The 21,646-nt window shown below is 36.7% G+C and overlaps 1 protein-coding gene across 1 annotated transcript; it reads left to right on the plus strand.

The window, feature by feature from the left end:
- Positions 1-826: 826 nt before the first annotated feature.
- Positions 827-6,188, plus strand: LOC107829897 (uncharacterized). The gene is made up of 4 exons (XM_016657370.2): positions 827-1,507; positions 3,247-3,396; positions 3,492-4,178; positions 4,776-6,188. Exons 1-4 carry the CDS (start codon positions 1,169-1,171, stop codon positions 5,871-5,873), a joined length of 2,274 nt encoding a protein of 757 aa, XP_016512856.1. The 5' UTR covers positions 827-1,168; the 3' UTR covers positions 5,874-6,188.
- The last annotated feature ends 15,458 nt before the right edge of the window (positions 6,189-21,646 follow it).

The following is a 21,646-nucleotide window of genomic DNA, read 5'->3' on the forward strand; positions in this document are numbered from 1 at the left end:
TTGCATGTACCTAATGGCTAACGATCATCAAAAAGTAAGCATTAATTTTCTATTTAAACACTAAACGAGTAAATTGTTTTCCCTACAACTGTTAGTTTCTAAACAGTATCAAATTAACTAAATTTACACATTGATTTTTGCATACCATGTCAAACATAGTTATTTCTTTGCATGTACGTAACAAAGCTTAATGAGTAAGGCCTAATTTTTCTCTTTATGCACATTAACTTCTAGATTGCAAATTTGTCATTTGAACCACTTAATCAATATGCCACATTTAGTTACAAATTTGTGTTCACATAAGTTTTATCACCAAACAATATCACTTTGTCCTCTTATTTTCTGATATATGACCTAGAAACAATCATGGTAAATATCATCTTAATGCAGCAAAACTTATGAAGTAAGAAAATAATAAATTCATTATTTATGGTATGATGGATAAAATCTTTTTATATGTAATTAGAGAGTATTTTTTTGATAGGTCTTATATCACACAAATTTAAATTAATCAGAATCCCGGATACCAAAAATTGAATAGGAAACCAAAAATGAAGTAGTGAATATTATAAAAAGAAACTTAAAAAATAAGAAAAGGAAATATGAGGCAAAGCACCAAGAATTTCCAAGTTTTGAACCAACCTAATCCTTGATCATCTTGACCATCAAAAAAGGTAGAATGCAAGTCAACTTGCTTGTTCCCACGCCGTTATATTCGGCAAATCACAATCAACACTTTCACCGACCCACTCACCCCCCCCTTCTAACCACCCGCCCCCACGACCACATCCGGGGTTGTTGTTTTATCCTCACAACACAAGAACCCAAAACACAAATCACACACTTTGAAAACCTCGGTTTAACCTCCCCTAGTCTTTGCGCTCTCTCTCTCTCTCTTTCTCTCACACACACACACACACCAACAAAGACATATTTGTATATTTGTTGAGGTACCCTGAAAAACTTAACGGCATATTCTTCTCTCTATTTTCTAGGAAAATCCTCAGAGAAAATTTGAAAGAATTCAATCTTTTCCTCTCTAAAGCCAAACCCATTTTCATTTTTCCCCCAAAAAAGAAAACCCATGTAGTCCTCACGGATCTTTCAAAAAAATCCAAGAGTTTCTTGAAAAGGTTGTTGGAATAACCAAATCTTTTTGCCATTTGAAATGGTGGTGAAGATGATGAAGTGGCGTCCATGGCCGCCTCTTATATCCAAGAAATTTGAGGTGAAGCTTCTTGTAAGCAGGCTTGAAAATCTGGTGGCTTCCTCCGCCGTGGGCGGCGGCGGCGGCGTGGCGGTGGAGATCAGGTGGAAAGGGCCACCAAAGATAGCTGCTTTTAGAAAGACAGTGAAGAGGAACTGCACTAAAGAAGAAGAGGTGAAAGATGGAGAAGACGGTGCCGTTTTGGTGGAGTGGGATGAAGAGTTTGAGGGGCTCTGTAATCTTTCTGGCTACAAGGACAATGTGTTTCATCCCTGGGAAATCGCCTTCACTGTGCTCAATGTGAGACCCTCTCTCTTTCTTTTTTGTTCTTGCAATTATCATATTCAGTGTCTTGCCTTATGTATTAATTTCTTGAAAATGTTACTATTTACTTAGATTCTTTAATTAGTAAGTATTTCTTTTTCTTGTTCTCTTTATCTTTTGGATTATGACTGGTAGAATTTATGTTTGGAGTTGGTGTTTGGTGTTTTATATGTAATCAAAGGAGAAGAGGAAATGATATGTTCTATTGCAAATGAGTTTTCGTTGTCATTTCTTGCCATATTGTTTATTATTTGTTTTTCAGTATTCATGGTTACAGATGGATTGACAACCCTGTAGAAATAAATGTCTATGTGATATAACCAATTTTGGACTAATTGTTTGTAGAAAACTGTGCCTATGTCTGATATTTTATTTTGAAATTGTTTCGAAGGCTCTACCACGCGATATCTTGATAATTTCTTGGGAAATATCTTATTCTGCATTTCACTTTGAATCGAGTTCAGTGGTTATTGTGTATGTTTTCTGTCAAAAAGATAGATCGTGGTGGTTATGTTTACATTACCTGAGATGGTAACCAGCAAGTTGAGGAATATTTCTATAGAATTTGTCGTTTATGAAGCCACCATGTATTGAGATTTATGGTGTTGTTTCCAATTAGGCAGTAGATGCTGCGGATCTCATTTTGGTCGTGTTTCACCCATTGCTTAAGCTAAATTTCCTTTTCCCTTCGGTTATCTTAATGATTCGTTTGGTGGATTTGTCACTTTGCATCTGTTGGTTGCCTTTTTTTTCCAGTGCTGAACATATCTGCCTCTTTTGGTTACCTTCTTATTGGGTGGGACTTGCATAGAGTAGATTTTGTTTGCTTGGATTCTGTAGTGCCTTCTTTTAAACATGATAGTAAGGTTATGTTGTAAGGCTGGAAACACGTTATGTAGTTCTTTCTGTCCTTTTTATTAGTCTAGTCTAATAGATAGCTTGTCTTCTATTAATGGTTAAAAGAAAATCTAAAAAACTTTGTCAGTGCATTTGTTTGGAGCGACGTTTGTTTTGTCAAGTAGATCTCCTAATGTGATCTATAGAACACTTGCAGAATTAAACAGTAATCCATTTAATGAAACTTGTGGGATTTTGGAGATTGAACTAAGATGAAGATAAAGGACAGCTTTTGTTTCTTCTGGATCGTTTGCTACTTATAAGTGAAAGTATGATACCAATATAGACACTAACCAGCAGTTATGTTTATTTATATTGAAATATATGGTGTCTCACATTGGATACTAGATGCATCTGGCATTATAAAAATATTGGAACTACCCCACCTAATGCGTTGGCTACGTTATTGTCCTAAGGATTTATGCAGATCTTGAACTACTGCACAGTGCACTTTCCCCCCCCCCCCTCCCCAGAAAGGTTCTTTCATATTTCTAACAGAAGGGGTTTTTTCCGTTCGTTTCAATGAAAACGAGTTTTGACTCTTAAGGATATGGTTTGGATACTCAAACTTCTTTCAAATTTATGTAAGTATTTCATTTTCTTAATCCGTGAACTGATCTATGGTTCAATTTTTGGGGTTTAGTTTGTCGTAAGGTTCACATTCCTTATCATGTTCTTCAATTTATATTATTTGATTTTCACAGGTAGTTTTGCTGGTTAAAGATGGAGATTTTTTTGTGTACTTTAGATTCTTATGGCTAGCATAACCAACTTTTTCTTTAGTTATTCGCTGAGTGCTGATTCTTTATCTGCTCCAGGGTATGAATGCTAAGAATAAGGCACCTGTTCTAGGTACAGCTGTCTTAAATGTTGCTGAATTTGCTGCCAAGACAGAGGAGAAAGAATTTAAACTAAACATTCCTCTGGCAGTTCCAGGGGGTGCTTCTGAGACTCGGCCCACACTTTGTGTATGTTCCTCTGAGTTTTTAGCATGTTATTCTTACTGCTACCGTCCTCAAAGACCTATTGCCCATACTTGATTCGATCTCTACATATCATGCAGATATCACTTAGCTTGTTCGAACTAAGAGCTGCACAAGAGTTGACAGAGTTGGTTCAGAGGCCACTGGCTCCTGTTCAATCTCCAACACGGTCTGGTGAAAATCCACCGACAGAAAAAGATGAGCTTTCTGCACTTAAAGCTGGCCTCAGAAAGGTTAAAATATTTACAGAATATGTATCAACCCGGAGAGCAAAGAAAGCCTGTCGAGAAGAAGAGGGTAGTGAAGGGAGATGCTCAGCTAGGAGCGAAGAGGGGGAGTATGCTTATCCTTTTGATTCTGACTCCCATGATGAATATGAAGAAGGAGAGTCGGATGAGGGAAAGGAGGATCCTACTGTTAGGAAGTCATTTAGTTATGGTCCATTGGCTTATGCGAATTGTGCTGGAGTTTCTTTTCATTCTACTACAAGCGACAATACTGCGGGTGAGGATTGGGTTTACTTTAGCAACCGCAGATCAGATGTGGGCTGCTCGCAAATGGACGACCAGATCACTTGTGCTTCTGATCCTGTAGTTCTGCAGAATTCAAAGCGTAGTATCCTGCCTTGGAGGAAGAGGAAGCTGAGCTTTAGATCTCCTAAATCCAAGGGGGAACCGTTGTTGAAGAAGGATTATGGAGAAGAAGGTGGAGATGATATTGACTTTGATCGTCGGCAGCTCAGTTCTGACGAATCTTTGTCATTTTGGGTAAGATCCTTAGTCTCTTTTTCGCCAGATGCTCCACCTCGTAATTTTGTGCTGTACTTGGAACCCAAAAGCCTCATTTTGGATTCATATTATACTTTAATTGTGTTGCCCATACTACTTGGACTTTTGCATAAAGCATCCTTGCTTGATAATGACATGTAGAAAGGTAGGCATAATGCTTTTTTCTAGTAATATATCTAGTTAAAGTTGAAGCTGAAGCACTGATTCATGAAGAACACTTTAGTATATCTGGTCACCACAAGCTACATTGTTGTTTCAAATAAATTAGAGTATTTAGTGTTCATAACCTATTACTTAGACAGTAATTTTCTTACCTTATACATCTAATGAGTCAATGTTGATGCTCGACGCTGTCTCAAATTATCTAATGTATTGCTATTGGCCATTTCATTATTTTTTTGTAAGTACCAATTCGCCATTTTGTTATCTGCAAAATCTTTTTATGTGTCATTCATTATACAACAGTTATTCACTTGTTCATTGATGCCTGAAGCTTAATACTTTGACACACTGTTCATTCTTGTGACATCACTGTGATTATTCTGGAGATAGGTAAATTTTGATATTGTATTGCAGTGGCACAAGGCAGAGGAAGACTCGACTGCAAATCGATCTTCAGTATCTGAGTTTGGTGATGATAATTTTGCTGTTGGTTCTTGGGAACAGAGAGAGATAGTAAGTCGAGATGGACACATGAAGCTTCAAACTCAGGTATTCTTTGCATCCATTGACCAACGAAGTGAGCGAGCTGCTGGAGAAAGTGCATGCACAGCCCTTGTTGCTGTGCTTGCTGATTGGTTGCAGAACAACCGTGATCTCATGCCCATTAAGTCACAGTTTGATAGCTTAATTAGAGAAGGTTCATTAGAGTGGAGGAAACTTTGTGAGAATGAAACATACAGGGAGCGGTTCCCTGACAAGCACTTTGATCTGGAGACGGTCCTTCAAGCCAAAATTCGGTCAATATCTGTTGTGCCAGGGAAGTCATTTGTTGGATTTTTCCACCCTGATGGAATGGATGAGGGAGGATTTGATTTTTTGCATGGTGCTATGTCCTTTGACAATATTTGGGATGAAATTAGCCATGCTGGATTAGAGTATGCTTCTGTTGGTGAACCACAAATCTATATTGTCAGTTGGAACGACCATTTTTTTGTCCTGAAGGTTGAAGCAGAAGCTTATTACATCATTGACACCTTAGGTGAGAGACTCTATGAGGGCTGCGATCAAGCTTATATACTGAAGTTTGACAAGGATACAAACATATATAAACAGCCAAGCACTACTCATTCAACAGAAGAAAAGCCAGCTGCTGATCAGCAAATCATTGCTGCAACAGTGGAGCCAAAACCTTGCGATGCTCCTCATACAAACTCCAAAGCTGGTTCTCCAGACAGTGAAGCAGTGAACAAATCAGATGAAGCAGTGAAGGCTGGAAGTGCAGAAGAAATTCTCTGTCAAGGTAAAGAGTCATGCAAAGAATACATCAAGAGTTTTTTGGCTGCAATACCAATCAGGGAACTGCAGGCCGATATCAAGAAAGGTTTGATAACATCACCTCTTCATCATCGGCTTCAGATTGAACTTCACTTCACCCATTTACAACAACAAGCACCCATAGCTCTGGCAGACGACAACGGCTGCACAAGAGCTATCTGCAGTTGCAATGACTGAGATTTCGGCATAGAGACACTTAATTGTAAATTTAGGAAGTGTGATAATTCCTAACGAGTTTTTTTTTCTGTTAGTGATGGGATGGACGGCTTTAAGAAGCAAGCCGATGCCATCTCTTCAAGTGGTTTAAGAGGATCTTTGTGTTTCCCCTTGCCATATCTTTGTGTTGCATTACAGTAAGATAGGTTTAGTTTTCTTACTTTGTATGACACCTTGTCCCTTTGTTTCTATCCAAGCAAAAGTTTGTAAATCGCTTATCAATCTTCTGTCTTTGGAATTATAATAGATGGTATCTAACTTGTGATCTTTATACTATCAGTGGATACTCTATTTTGATTCTTGTAAAACATACTTGGCAAACATTAACTGCAGCTCCTGTTCTGAAGATGATTTTTAGTTGTATAGATTTTAAATAGAATGTTCAAAACTTGATTATGAGAAAACTTTTTCTTTTTATGAAATGTGGTGGCGAATTAAATGAAAATTTTCTGCATCTCGTGACTGGATTGAATATTGCCTGGTCTTTGATTAGCTGGGGTCAGAATCAGGAAAAGGCAAGTGTTTCAGTTTCTAGTTTTGCAATGATGCTTAATGCATGTGGTGTTCATGTTCCTTTGTTAGCTGTAAAGGTGATCTTTTCTTCTGAATTTGGTCCTCTTGCACATGAACAGATTCTTTCTTCCCTGTTCAATTTTTAAAGAATAAAAAAAGTCGTTCAACTTTGTCTAAGTATCACAGAGAATGTCTCATTCGTTTCCTTTTAGTGACTTTCTGTTCAGAGGCGGTGTTACGATTAACAGTTTATGAGTTCTGAATTGAAGTTTATGAGTTTTAATATGTACATATTTAGTGAATTTCTCAACAAATATATAAGGTTTGGTTAAAATTGCTGGGTTTTTCCGAACAAGTACTTCTTATGGGCGCTTTGCTCCTGTTTCTATTATATTTAGACAAAGTTGAGTCACTTTTTATTACAACAAGTAATTTAGTGACATTCATCCTTCATAGGTAAAGTTGATGGACATTTTCTTTACAAAAAAATTGTTAAGTGACTTTGGCACAATAAAAAAAATGAATGACCATCCATGAAAGGTTTCAACAATTTATTCCTATAAGAAAGGGAAAAATGAATTTTGCATTTATCGCCCAAATTTTCTTATGTTTTGCTATGAATGTGAATGGATATCACCTCTACTTTCAAGATTTGCTCAATCTTAGAAGATACAGTACGTTGACTTTTTCCTGGCCCTTCTCTAGCAAAATAGCAGAAGGGATCTTTCAGCTTCCTTGGGTCCGTGAAAAACCACATAGAAGTTCTAGGCATATAAATTTTATTGGAATTAAATCGGTAAAATAATTTGGATTATATTTTAAATTCAAGTGTAGACATGTGATTTTTAACTCTTCCCAAGATTTTCTATATTTTATCACGTAAATATTTAATTTAGGCTCAATATAGCTATTTCAACTCATTCTTACTCTTTTACTTTATTTTATTACAAGAAAAATTACAAAAATATTTTTATTTTATGTACCTTTCATAAAGTAAAAAAAAATACAAAAATAGTACCTTAATTTTAACTTTATATAATCTTGAAAAATACAAAAAAAATATGTAATAGTTTCATGTTTTAATATAGTTTAGTTTAATTAATTAGAATTTATTTTTGCATCATATAGTATAGTTATCTTATATTAAGGGAATTTAACTATGGTTTTAAATAATAATTTTTGGAGTCTTCTTAGCCCAAAATTGAAATAAAAGACATGGTCCAACCCAATTACCCTTAGCACATCCTTCTTTGCCCATTTAAGTGCAAGATTTAATCCTAGCCATCTATTTTCCTTCTAATCTAACGGTCATCATCCATTTCTACCTCCCTATAAAATATCCAATTGTAGAAACATTACCCAAGTTTTCATCTCCAATACCTAGATTCTAAGCTAGCAACGGCAAACCTCCCCTCCATCGATCAGATCTGAGGCATAGGAAGAGTTACCAAATATTCCATACAAAATCATAAGAGGGGATATATCTGGGGGGCACAAAAGAAAAGGAAAAATAGATCTAGAAAAGATCATCTTCTCTAAGAAGAAAAGAACGAAACAGAGGGATAAAGAGGGCCTGGGGATTAGCTTAATTTTAGCCGCAAAAATCAGCTCCTTTCTCCTCCAAAATACCTGTAAACCAGCCCCTCTTGCCCGTAAAACCAACTCCAAATAACCACCAAATTTCACCAATCTTCAGTAGCTTGTTCTCAATTGAAACCAACTTCAAAAAGCTCTTCAAACACTGCAGAAAACGCGTCAGCAGTTCTAGCAAAACGCAGCAGCGGTCGGCTTCTCAAATTCCATTTCCGAAATCAGTTTCGAAGTCTTGTAAATGCAGTTCCGCTAATTCACTGCCTTGCCGGCGTTTCGCCGGAGTTTCGCCATATCCGGCCAGTTTTCTTTCACTATAAATGCAGCAGCTCCATCCCCACTAACTGTTGTTGTTCTCTTAAGTTAAACTCAGTCCGTCAAGGTCGTCGAGGTAACCCGGTCCGAGGTTTCCGTTTGGTTGATGATTCGGGTAGTGTTCGAATTATATCGATACTCTCCTCCTTGATGTATTCAGAGAGATTCAATATTAGCCAATTTTCCAAGCTTCTGTTCGTTTAAAGGTTAGCTTATGTTTGCTAGTGTTTTATTTACAGTACTATTGCATTGGTGTGGTAATCTCTTAGCTAATTTTTGTTGCTATCGATTTTGCATATCCATGTTTAGTTCATATAGACTATTTTATTATCTTTGATTTTCAATAAGTACATGTTTTCTTTCTTTTGAATTTAATATATAAAGTTTTTTTTAAAGAAAAATATATACGTATATAATTAAAATGGCTATGTGAACTGTTAGCCAAACATTGAAAAGCTTTGTTAATTGTTTAGCCATATCCATGTTTATTTCTTCACGTGAATTATTTGCGTGCTTCACTTAGTTGTCAAAATTAGTGTCTTACGGAAACTACATAGTGTAAATGACCCTTACGACTTCAAATAGCTAAAATCATATACTTATCCCACAAATAATTCCTAGTTTATGGCCTCACATTAATCTCAAATGTAGGAAATAATATTAAAAAGCCTAGTTTCTTTAGGCATGTAATTTAGATTTCTTTCCTAAACTTGGGTGTGCATTTATGTGACCCAAATCCAAATCTCAACAACGTTAGATAAAATGTGACGTGGACCGCAGGTGCATTTATGTGACGTGGTTCAAAACATATTTTAAATGATGTTGCAATTTTCTTTAAAAATGAATAAAAGCGGTTAAAGGTTTAAAATTGCACCATAGGTTAAAACATGTTTAAAATTAGATAATAGGCCAATTATAACAGTTGAGCGACCGTGCTAGAACCACGGAACTCGGGAATGCCTAATACCTTCTCCCGGGTTAACAGAATTCCTTACCCGGATTTCTGTATTCGCGGACTGTAATACATAGTCAATCTTTTCCTCGATTCGGGATTTGAACCGGTGACGTGGGACACCATAAATTATCCCAAGTGGCGACTCTGAATTTTACATAAAAATAATCCTGTTTCTATTGTCACTTTAAGTTGGGAAAACTCCCTTATACTCCCCTTCCGGGGGTGTAGGTGAAAAAGGAGGTGTGACAGCTCTGGCGACTCTGCTGGGGATTAAAACCCAGAATCTCTGGTTCAGGGTTCAGAATTCAAGCTTAGATGAATTGTTGTATTTGGCTTTGTCTGTTATATGATTTTATTACATGCTTGGGCCTAATGTGTTAAATGAGGCTTTTACTGCTTTGATATTATCAGAACTGTATATAAACTGCTACGAAACCCTTCTCTTCTCATCTTCGGGTATGTGCTCGCTGGTCGAGACTCCCTATTCTGTTAGTGTCATACCTTGAAATAAGAAAGAGGCTCGGACAAGTTACTAAGCTGGATGGCCTTTTGGTTCCCGGTACGTAGCCCCCTCCTCGGCTCAAGTTGTCCGCTCGGGTACACGGTCTAGAACACATACCCAGATTTTAAACCAAGAATAACTCAGCCTCATGCCAGATCCCTAATAGGAACGTTTGTTTGCATCATGTGCATTTGACTTTAGAGACTCAACACAAGGGTCGGGTCTGTCTAGGACAGGTGTACCCGAAATAAAAAGACCATCCTGATGCATCTTACGTGCTACTTGCGTATCTGTCTATTTCGGCTTGCATGCTGGCTTCTAGAATAGGGAAAGAAAATGAAAATAAAAAAAAAAGAAAAAAAAGAGAAAAGAAAAGAGAGTGAGAGGTAAGTATTTGAATTACCCAAATTCTGTTGAAAGTTTGAAGAAAAAGAGGAAAGTCATTTCAAAATAAGTCATATTTTCTTTTGTTCTGTCAAAACGACGTACTACGCGGGTCTGATTCTCACCGGATGTGAGATAAGTAGGCAAACCTCATCGGTTCCGGCCCATAATTTTCAAAAAAATCAAAAAGTATTTTCCTTTACTTCCTCTCTAGAAAAGTTTTTTTTAGACCCGAATTTTCAAAAAATTCAAAAATATTTTCCATTATTTGCTTCTTTAGAAAGCCTTTCTTTTAGACCCTAATTATTTTATTTTTTTTAAAAATATACAAAAATATTTTCTTTTAATTACTTCCAAAAATCCAAAAATATTTTCATTCTTCTTTCAAAATTGAAAAGAAAATTCAAAATTCAAAAATATTTTCTTTCCTTTTTAGAAGCATTTCTTTCATAAATTCAAAATAAAAATTCAAAAATATTTTCTTTTTTCTTTAGAAGTTTTACTTTTGAAATTCGAAAAAAAAAACAACAAATCGAAATCCCAAAAATATTTTCTTTCTTCTTTATAAGTCTTTCTTTGGAAATAAAAAAAAAGAGTTAGTTTATTTACTTTATTCTTAATCTTCCCGAACTACGCAAGATCTTATTCATGTTCCCACATGATACGTAGACAACCCACATCAGGTTCGATCAACCATTGAAAAGAAAAATAAAAAAAAATGAAAAACATAATGAAAAATATTGATAATAATAAGGACCGACTGAGTCCATTCTAACATGTTTTGTTTTGAATTGTGAAGAAAGCTGAGGTGGTCGGTTTGTGGTAAGCTGGAAATACAAGATCCAAGGAAAAATGATAACTGACATCGAAGCTGTTACAAGTGCTCAAGAGACTCAGGGTTAGAGAGTTCAACAAGAGTCTACGGTGTTTGAGAAAAATAGAATACTGAAATAGCAAATGACCGAAATGTGTCAAGCATGGGCCAGTGGTCAAGGACAGTCTCATCATGAGTCACAATTTGCTACACAGCAAGAGCAGTACCACTCTCCTGAGTATCACTCGTACTCGTTTGATCTTCCTGCAAATATTGAGAAGCCTGCCCGAAAGATGGTACAGGAAGAAATGACCCAAAGAGTGAAAAGCTTAGAACAACGGTTGAAAAACATGCAAGGGTTGGCCGGTCAAAAGAGTGTTACCTTCAAAGAATAGGTATGTTCCCCGATGTCCACTTGCCGTCTGGTTTCAAGACTCCCAAATTTGAAAAGTATGATGGACATGGAGATCCCATAGCCCACCTGAAAAGGTATTGCAATCAACTGAGAGGTGCGGGAAGAAACGAAGAGTTGCTGATGGATTCTTTTGGGGAAAGCCTTACGGGAGTAGCCTCCGAATAGTTTATGGATCAAGACACATCTCGCTGGTATGTCTGGGATAACATGGCACAGGCCTTTGTCAAACAGTTCCAATACAACATCGACATTGCCCCAGACCGCATTTCCCTTTCAAACCTGAAGAAGAAACCAAGTGAAAGTTTCAGGGAATATGCCATTAAATGGAGAGAGCAAGCAGCTCGAGTTAAGCCACCCATGGATGACCACGAGCTAATCACTGTCTTCCTTCAAGCGCAAGAGCCAGATTACTTTCAAAACATGATGTCCCCAGTTGGTAAATCCTTCTCGGAAGCAATCAAAATGGGAGAAATGGTAGATAATGGTCTTAAGACAGGCAAAATTATAAGTCAAGCAGTTTTTAAAGCCGCAACTCAGGCTGTCCGGGTTGAATCTGATAATTTTAGTGACACAAATGAGAAGGTTGAAGAAATCATGATGACATCAGGGTCGAGAAGAGGTCCCAGGAGAACATCTCGAAGGTATAAGCAGCCTCCTCGTTTCCCATGACTCCCCTGAGCAGTATTATCTACCTCAGAACCCTCAATACTCTGTCGCTCCACCTCGGTATGTTGTCCAACCACTAAAACACCCTAGAAGGCGAGCACGAGCATCACAAAATCTCCATCAGCTTTCACAAAATTTTCAGGTACCCTATAACCCACATCCAGGCCAGAGGTATAGAGTGGAACAAAGGTTGAAAGATAATTTTACACCAATAGGAGAGTCCAATGCAAGCTTATTTGAGAAATTAAAGCATTATGACATGATTACACTTATTCCTCCAAACCATGTGGACCCACGTGCAAGAAGCTTTGACTTTTCTAAAAGGTGTGAATACCATTCCAATGCCTAGGGGAACAATGTTGAAAGCTATTGGGATTTGAAAAGAGAAATAGAAAGGATGATCCAGGAAAATCTGATTGTGATCCAAGACAGTGACACCCAGAATATCGCGCGGAATCCTTTACCTGCACATCATGATGCACACTTTGTGGGGATGATGCCTGGTGACATGGAGTTTGAGAATCCTCTCGGGAGCTTGCTAACTAAAGTTAATGATGTTGAAATTGGAGAAGGTTCAACTAATTCCGATGAGCAAATTTGTGGCTAAATGTCAAGCCTAGCAATTGAAAAGTCATTCCTTCTTCACTAGGAAGGAATCTTGGTAGCTTGTTTTGATGTTTTTCTATTATCTGGGTTATTTCAGGGTTGTGATCCAGATTTTATTTGCTTTATTGAGTCAAACCCTTCTATCTCTCCATTCTGTTTGTGTGAGTCTTGTCTATCTGTTCTGTTGCTATTTTCATTATTCGTGTTATTTTAGGGTTGTAACTCGTATTTTAGGTTGCTTGTTTTGTTGTAAAACCCTTTCATCCTTTACTCAATAAAATACAGTTTGTCATTTTGTGCCATTCTATTACTAGTTCTTTTCTCGCTAGTTCTAATGACATGACATGCATGCGGAAATTTTGGCTAGATCTTAGGAACTGATTTAATCTGGAATTCGATAACTAAAAAAAATACTTTTGAGGATGAATAAAGAGTTGGAATACTTTGGAACTAAGGTCGAGTAAAATTCACCTTCAAATCATTGTGAAGATCGGGCCTGAGGATGTTTAATCAATTGATGTTTGTTGGAAAGTTTGTCACTAAGGGATGAAAAAATGTCTTGTGACCACGACACACCAAGAAGACAGACATGTTCGTCAATGTTGTGATCGCGAAAAGATACCATGTTTGACATTCTTGAGGTTGGGAGGCCCTTTTTCTGTTACCCAAATGCTTTATATCCTTTGCTACCCCTTTTGAGTCTGTGTTATTTTTCTTTGACTACCCTCTTTTGAAATCAAATTTAGAGTAAAAAAAAAGGTCCATGCCCCAAGAGTACAAACTGGGGCAGCTTTTAGAAAGTTCAACTGAAAAAAAAAAAAGAATTGTCAAAGGTCCATGCCCTCAAAAATAGAAGCTGGGGCAAACAAAAAAAAGAAAAAAAGGAAAAGAAAAAAAACAGAAAGAAAGATGAAAACCAGTTTAGGCCAGATGTTTGAACTACGTTTGACCTGATTCCTTAAAAAATAAGGATACGTAGGCAGCCTCACGATTTGGTCCAACCAAATAAGAATTTAGAAGGAAAAGAGAAAAATAGAAAAATCCAAAAATCCCCAGCATCTGAAACTGGGGCAAAGATTTTATTTCATTTTTGAAAGAGTTGATTCCAAGAGTTGTAAGTCTACAACCCCTCATTTTTGAGCCTTCATGCCGACCTTTCTTTCCAACCCTATCCAAAAATCTCCCAAATAAAGACCTCCCAATATGCCTTCAAGAATGCCAAGAGAAGCATGCAATGAGCAACGGTTGTCACACGACATATAACATTGTCAAGTTACTCACAAAAAGTAAGAAAAAGAAAAAGAAAAAGAAAAATGAGAGAGTCTTACTGGTGAAAACTCTCACGGGCACAGTAAGGCGACGGTAAGTAGAGATGAATAAATGAGAGAGTCTTACTGGTGAAAACTCTCACGGGCACAGTAAGGTGATGGTAAGTAGAGATGAATAAATGAGAGAGGCTTGTTGGTGAAAACTCCTCGGGGCACCACTAGTCGAAAGTGAGTCATGAAGCTGATGCGAAGAATTGGCATAAACAAGCCCGACTTCAAAGATCATAAGAATGGTAAAAGGGAAGATTGGATTAGTTTGGTAGATCGGCCGTTAAGTCCAAAATGCATGTCATGATCATTAAGGCTAGTTATTGAAAAAGAAAAAAGAAAAAAAGAAAAAAAAAGAACTAGAACTCTTCCTTCTGTCCTTCCGACAGGGACATTTCTTGTTAATATTATTTCTTTGCATCATTTGTGTCCTTCACTCTGAGTCAGTCCTTGTCAAAACAAGCAAGAAAAGATTTCAAAATCTGCTACCAGCTTTTCAGTTGCACAAAGTAAATTTGGCCAGCAAACTCAGTTGTTAATATCAACATGCCTTGAGGATTCATACAAAGGCTCCCCCAAAAAACTCTTGTCAGCTTGCTAGGCGCAAACAAGATAACTTGTGATTCTCTCTGACAGACAAATTGCTCAAAGCAGGAAGTCATTCAAGATATCAGAAAAGATCATCTAAGAAAAGATCTCCAGTTGGAATAATGCTGATTGAGTCAGAAATACAAATGGTACCGGGTGTGAAACAGTCAGAGTTGGCGCAGAACAAAAGTTTCTTGAGACCGACTCAAGATGATCGAGCAAAAGCCAATCTGCTCAAGACTCAAGGCCACAAACCGAACACCATTTTCAAAACTGACAATTTTTTTTTTTGTATGAAACAGGAACAAAACGGTGCAAGGAAAGTGATTCAAAAAGAGAAGAAAAATGAAAAAAAAAAGAAGAAAAAGAAAAGACGAGAAGAGCCGACAAAGGAAAGTTTCTCAAATCTTTGCCTTTATTCGTCTTGATATTGTGCATAAATCTTGCCATTGATCTTCACATTTTTCCTCTTAGGATAAAAAGTCCTAGTCTGATAGATTTTCCTCCCAATATAAATCTTAGTCTGATGAATTTTTCTCCTAAGATAGAAGACCTAGTCTGATGAACTTTCTCCTAGGATCAAAATCTTAGTCTGATGAATTTTTCTCCTAAGATACCAAAAAAAAAAAACCTAGTCTGATGAATTTTCTCCTAGGATCAAAATCTTAGTCTGATGAATCTTTCTCCTAAGATAGAAGACCTAGTCTGATGAACTTTCTCCTAGGATAGAAATCTTAGTCCGATGAGCCTTTCTCCTAAGATACCAAAAAAAGAAGTATAAAAGAGACCTAGTCAATTTTCTATAGGATCAAAATCTTAGTCTGATGAATCTTTCTCCTAAGATAGAAAACCTAGTCCGATGAATTTTCTCCTAGGATAATAATTTAATAAAAAAAAAGTCTGAATTTGAAAAAAGGGGAGTCATTTTTTTAGTTTTCTTAAGATTATCAATGTTTAGTTTTCCTGAAATCAGGGGGCCCGCCTGGAGAATAGGGTCAGTTTTTACTTTAGTCAAGCTTAATTTATAGTTTTCCGCAAGCTCAATCACGTTTAGGAGACGCACATCCTAGTCGAGTCATTAATTTTACTGTCATCGTTGCATCCTTCATCAGTCGCGCAGGTGATTTATAGTTTTGTTAACACTCACAGATGTTCCCAATATCAAACTGGGGCAGGAAAATTTCTTTTGTTTTGTTTGTTTTGTTATAATCAGGCGCTCACTTGGAGAACAAGGGAAGACAACTCAAGTTTCAAGGGAAAGCAGTTTCGAAGGAAGACAACTCAAGTTTCAAGGGAAAGCAGTTTCGAAGGAAGACAGTTCAAGTTTCAACGGAAAATGGTTCAAGGTGCAAGGGAAAACAGTGTCAAGTAACAAGAGAAGACGGTTCAAGTTCAGCAATCAGGTGCCCGCCTGGAAAATAAGAGAATCCAATTCAGAATGCAATTCAGGTCAGCAATAAGAAAAGCTCGCATCAAGAAAGTGAGTCAGCAGTCCGAGATGATCAACAGAAGTGAGTCACAATCCAAAATAAAAAGAAAAAAAAAAACAAACGATAGACAAGAAGTGAATCCAAATGCAGAAGTTAATGAAAGATGTGAGCTGCTCAAGACATGACTGAGGTCACAAGCTCTGCATGTCCCGTCTTGATTTGAAAAAGCTGAAGAAGATTGAACCAATACCTGCAGCTAACAAGCATCAAGATTGAGATCAGAGTCCGCATAAAGAACCAACCAAGACTCAAGATCAAGCTTCAGAAGACTCGTAGATAGGAATCTTGTAACTCGTAGCTGATAGGCTTAGTTAGTCTTTTTCATTTTGGATTTTGATGTAATAACGGGACCGCGGACCGAAATCTCGACAACACCTCAATCGGCTCTCCACATCGGCATACTCCATCACCTTATTCACTTCTGAACTACATGTGACCTGATTCCTTTATAGCCAAGGATATGTAGGCAGCCCAGATACCAGGGCTCGGTTACGTTCCCCCTTTCTCTTAGTTTTGGTCGTCTTAAATAAGGGTCGGGTCAAAAATACCTGTCTAGTCGTTCTTTGTCCGAAAACTCTTCGCGTTTCCAGTCAAAGAAGGGCAGCTGTAGACATGTGATTTTTTACCCTCCCCAAGATTTTCTATATTTTATCACGTAAATATTTAATTTAGGCTCAATATAGCTATTTCAACTCATTCTTACTCTTTTACTTTATTTTATTACAAGAAAATAAAAATTACAAAAATATTTTTATTTTATGTACCTTTCATAAAGTAAAAAAAATACAAAAATAGTACCTTAATTTTATCTTAATATAATCTTGAAAAACACAAAAAAATATGTAATAGTTTCATGTTTTAATATAGTTTAGTTTAATTAATTAGAATTTATTTTTGCATCATGTAGTATAGTTATCTTATATTAAGGGAATTTAGCTATGGTTTTAAATAATATTTTTTGGAGTCCTCTTAGCCCAAAATTGAAATAAAAGACATGGTCCAACCCAATTACCCTTAGCCCATTCTTCCCAACCTATTAACCCATTTAAGAGCAAGATTTAATCCTAGCCATCTATTTTCCTTCTAATCTAATGATCATCATCCCTTTCTACCTCCCTATCAAATACCCAATTATAGAAACCCTACCCAAGTTTTCATCTCCAATACCTAGACTCTAAGCTAGCAACGGCAAACCTCCCCTCCATCGATCAGATCTAAAGCATAGGAAAAGTAACCAAAAATTCCATATAAAATCATAAGAGGGGACATATCTGGGGGGCACAAAAGAAAATGAAAAATAGATCTAGAAAAGATCATCTTCTCTAAGAAGAAAAGAACGAAACAGAGGGATAAAGAGGGCCTGGGGATTAACTTAATTTTAGGCGCAAAAATCAGCTCTTTTCTCCTCCAAAATACCTGTAAACCAGCCCCTCTTGCTCGTAAAACCAACTCCAAATAACCACCAAATTTAACCAACCTTCAGTAGCTTGTTCTCCATTGAAACCAGCTTCAAAAAAATCTTCAAACACTGCAGAAAACGCGTCAGCAGTTCTAGCAAAACGCAACAGCGGTCGGCTTCTCAAATTCCATTTCCGAAATCAGTTTCGAAGTCTTGTAAATGCAGTTCCGCTAATTCACTGCCTTGCCGGCATTTCGCCATATCCGGCCAGTTTTCTTTCACTATAAATGTAGCAGCTCCATCCCCACTAACCGTTGTTGTTCTCTTAAGTTGAACTCAGTCCGTCAAGGTCGTCGAGGTAACCCGGTCCGAGGTTTCCGTTTGGTTGATGATTCGGGTAGTGTTCGAATTATATCGATACTCTCCTCCTTGATGTATTCAGAGAGATTCAATATTAGCCAATTTTCCAAGCTTCTGTTCGTTTAAAGGTTAGCTTATGTTTGCTAGTGTTTTATTTACAGTACTATTGCATTGGTGTGGTAATCTCTTAAGCTAATTTTTGTTGCTATCGATTTTGCATATTCATGTTTAGTTCACATAGACTATTTTATTATCTTTGATTTTCAATAAGTACATGTTTTCTTTCTTTTGAATTTAAATTATAAAGTTTTTTTTAAAGAAAAATATATACGTATATAATTAAAATGGCTTTGTGAACTGTTAGCCAAAAATTGAAAAGCTTTGTTAATTGTTTAGACATATCCATGTTTATTTCTTCACGTGAATTATTTATGTGCTTCACTTAGTTGTCAAAATTAGTGTCTTTATTAGCTAGTTTGACAGTTAACCTTTAAGGTGCAAACGGAAACTACATAGTGTAAATGACTCTTACGACTTCAAATAGCTAAAATCATATACTTATCCCACAAATAATTCCTAGTTTATGTCCTCACATTAATCTCAAATGTAGGAAATAATATTAAAAAGCATAGTTTCTTTAGGCACGTAATTTAGATTTCTTTCTTAAACTCGGGTGTGCATTTATGTGACCCAAATCCAAATCTCAACAACGTTAGATAAAATGTGTCATGGACCGTGGGTGCATTTATGTGACGTGGTTCAAAACATATTTTAAATGACGTTGCAATTTTCTTTAAAAATGAATAAAAGCGGTTAAAGGTTTAAAATTGCACCATAGGTTAAAACATGTTTAAAATCAGATAATAGGCCAATTATAACAGTTGAGCGACCCTGCTAGAACCACGGAACTCGGGAATGCCTAATACCTTCTCCCCGGTTAACAGACTTCCTTATCCGAATTTCTGTGTTCGCGGACTGTAATACAGAGTTAATCTTTTCCTCGATTCGGGATTTGAACCGGTGACTTGGGACACCATAAATTATCTCAAGTGACAACTCTTTTACATAAAAATAATCCTGTTTCGATAGTCACTTTAAGTTGGAAAAAACTCCCTTATACTCCCCTTCCGAGGGTGTAGGTGAAAAAGGAGGTGTGACACAAGATATATTAGTTCAAATAAATTTATTGAGCTAATATAATGGGGCATTTGCATCTATACCCGCTTTTTGTGTGACATTTTAACTTGTGCCCACTTTGCAAAAAAAAATTGCAAGCATACTCGCTTTTCGCATAACTTCAGCATACGGGGCTGAAGTAGCAAAGGCAATCACGCAAAACTTCAGCATTCTAGTAGCCGGGCCTGAAGTTCAGCTCTAGAGCTGAAGTTTTTGTTTTGTAACTATCGAACTTCAGCTCTAGAGCTGAAGTTTTTGTTTGTAAGTTTCAGCTCTAGAGCTGAAGTTTTTGTTTTGACAAAAACTTTAGCTCTAGAGCTGAAGTTTTTGTATTGTAACTGGAAACTTCAGCTCTAGTATGTAATATTAATAAATCACTACTGTTTTGGTGTTTCGCGGTTGATCAATTAGAAAAAAAAGAGAACTAAATAACTTCAGCTCTAGAGCTGAAGTTTTTGTTTTGTAACTGTCAAAATTTAGCTCTAGAGCTGAAATTATTTAGTTCTCTTTTCTTTCTAGTGCTTGTGTGTTCCAGTTCTTTTCTTTCTTCTTCAGCTTCTACTTTTATGTCTTTCGTTTTGTAATTTTAAACTCCAGTTATTTCTTGCTTACTGAATTATTAACACTCTTGAATTCAAATTTTATTTTAAACAAGTTCTCTTCTAAACCTACCTGATAAAGATAAAGAACTATCAATATACAAGCGTATTCAGAATAAATTCTTATTATGAGTAGAACAACAACTTCAAAGGTATTATATTACAGAATACAGATGTACATTTAAAGCAAACATAAATTGTTTCAATGTGTGCTGAGCACCAAAAATAAATACGTACTACATAAAAGGTAAAAGTTAGAAGGAGGAGGAGAAAGGGGAAGGAGGAGGAGAAAGGGGGCTAAAATTATTTAAAAAGTGGGTACAAGTTAAAAGTTTTTTAAAAAATGGGTATACGTTAAATGGGGGCGACCAAATAGGGCGCTCCGTGCAATTTTTACTAATATAATTGGATTAGTTATATAAGTCCAACATATGTGGATTAAATAAATAAGTCTTAATCCATTGGGCTAGCCTATTTAATTGGGCTAAAGTGACGAGTCCACTTCATAAAACCCAAGATATCATCTTCTTAGAGGCCCAGTTTGGTGCCACAGTGAAATGATGTGTCACGCCAAATCAAGAGGAAGAGCCAATAGGATCGTGACACGTGTCAAAATGATAAGGCATGCCAAGTCAAATTAAAGGGCCAATGAAACCGCGCCACGTGTGTAAGTGACATGTTCTAGCCAATCAAATGCGGCCTTATCACACTTCAATTTGATTGGTCGGAAAGAGTTTGTTCTTGTCATAACTCTTCCCTCCCACAACTATAAATAGGGGTCTTCATAACTCACAAAAAATACCAGAATTATAACAAGAAGCAAGAAAGAGCTTGTGGATCGAACGGTGCAAATTACTCCACAAGTTTCAAGCTTCAAGCAATCAAACTCAAGTGCAAGAAATCAAGTTCAAGCTCAAGAACGTAGAACAAATCAAGTTCAAGCTCAAGAACGAAGAACAAATCAAGGTTCAAGGAGTACGAGTTCAATTCAATGTTCGTGCTAGTTAAATTCAAGATCATCGTCCGTGGCAACGAATACAGATTCAAGATCAAGCTCAAAAGCCCTTGAATTTATTTACTATTGAAAAGAAAAATCAGAGGATTCATAGAGATTAACACTCAAATATTTAAAATAAAATACTACAATTATTATAATATTTTCGGTCTTGATTTTATTTTCTCGTCCCAAATTTATTTTCTACGGAAGTATTTGATGGCAAAGTTCCAACTTAGTGATGCCCTAAAGTGTACCAATGATCACAAGAAGTTGAACGTATTCATTGGCAAATCAGCGCCTCTGAAATATTCCCATCATTAGGGTCTATTAGAATATACCTAACTTTAGGAAATATGCTTTACTACCCATGTAATTTTAAATTAAGAAATCAGAAAAGAAGAGTAGATATTGTATTTAAAGTGATTGAAAAGGACTAATTTTTCTTTTTGGAGCATGCAAAGAATACTCTAGAAAATATCATCTTTACTGGGATAATAAATTAATTCCCTGTTTGGACTTGGATTTTGAAAACCCTTCACTTCTTTATCAAGGGCGAAGCAAGCCTTATGCTCACGGGTTCATTCGAACCCAATAGCTTTTGTGCAGACTTTATATTTGTCTTGTGAAATTCATGAAATATGTACAAATTATTATTATAGAACTCAATAATTTAAAAGAACTAGAATCTCGAACCCATAAACTTCAAATCCTGGCTCTGCCTCTGAGTTCTTTTATCAAAAGATAAGTGACTGTTCGACTCATCATACAGAGCTACTCATGCCATCAAACAACCGAGCGAAGTGCAAATGCTCAAAATGACCGATCGGGTCGTTACATTCTCCCCCGCTTAAACATACATTCGTCCTCGAACGTGCCAAGAGTCGTTTCAAGACCATCAAACCGCCGTGTAACCTTACCATGCACATACCTGGGGGTGATCCCACATCACCCTAATCCATATAACCCTGACAATACAACATAACTTAAGATCATTACTCCAACCTTAGACCGTAAACCTTAGAATCTAATTTCCACGTCCAGAATTCCTT

This window comes from Nicotiana tabacum, chromosome 22, assembly GCF_000715075.1.
Source record: "Nicotiana tabacum cultivar K326 chromosome 22, ASM71507v2, whole genome shotgun sequence".
Lineage (NCBI taxonomy): Eukaryota > Viridiplantae > Streptophyta > Magnoliopsida > Solanales > Solanaceae > Nicotiana > Nicotiana tabacum.

Excerpts from the sequence above, each read along its gene's own strand:
- LOC107829897 (XM_016657370.2), top strand. The coding sequence starts at position 1,169 with ATGGTGGTGAAGATGATGAAGTGGCGTCCATGGCCGCCTCTTATATCC. Across the intron at positions 1,508-3,246 it reads TCGCCTTCACTGTGCTCAAT|GGTATGAATGCTAAGAATAA; the intron begins GTGAGACCCTCT and ends TATCTGCTCCAG. Across the intron at positions 3,397-3,491 it reads AGACTCGGCCCACACTTTGT|ATATCACTTAGCTTGTTCGA; the intron begins GTATGTTCCTCT and ends CATATCATGCAG.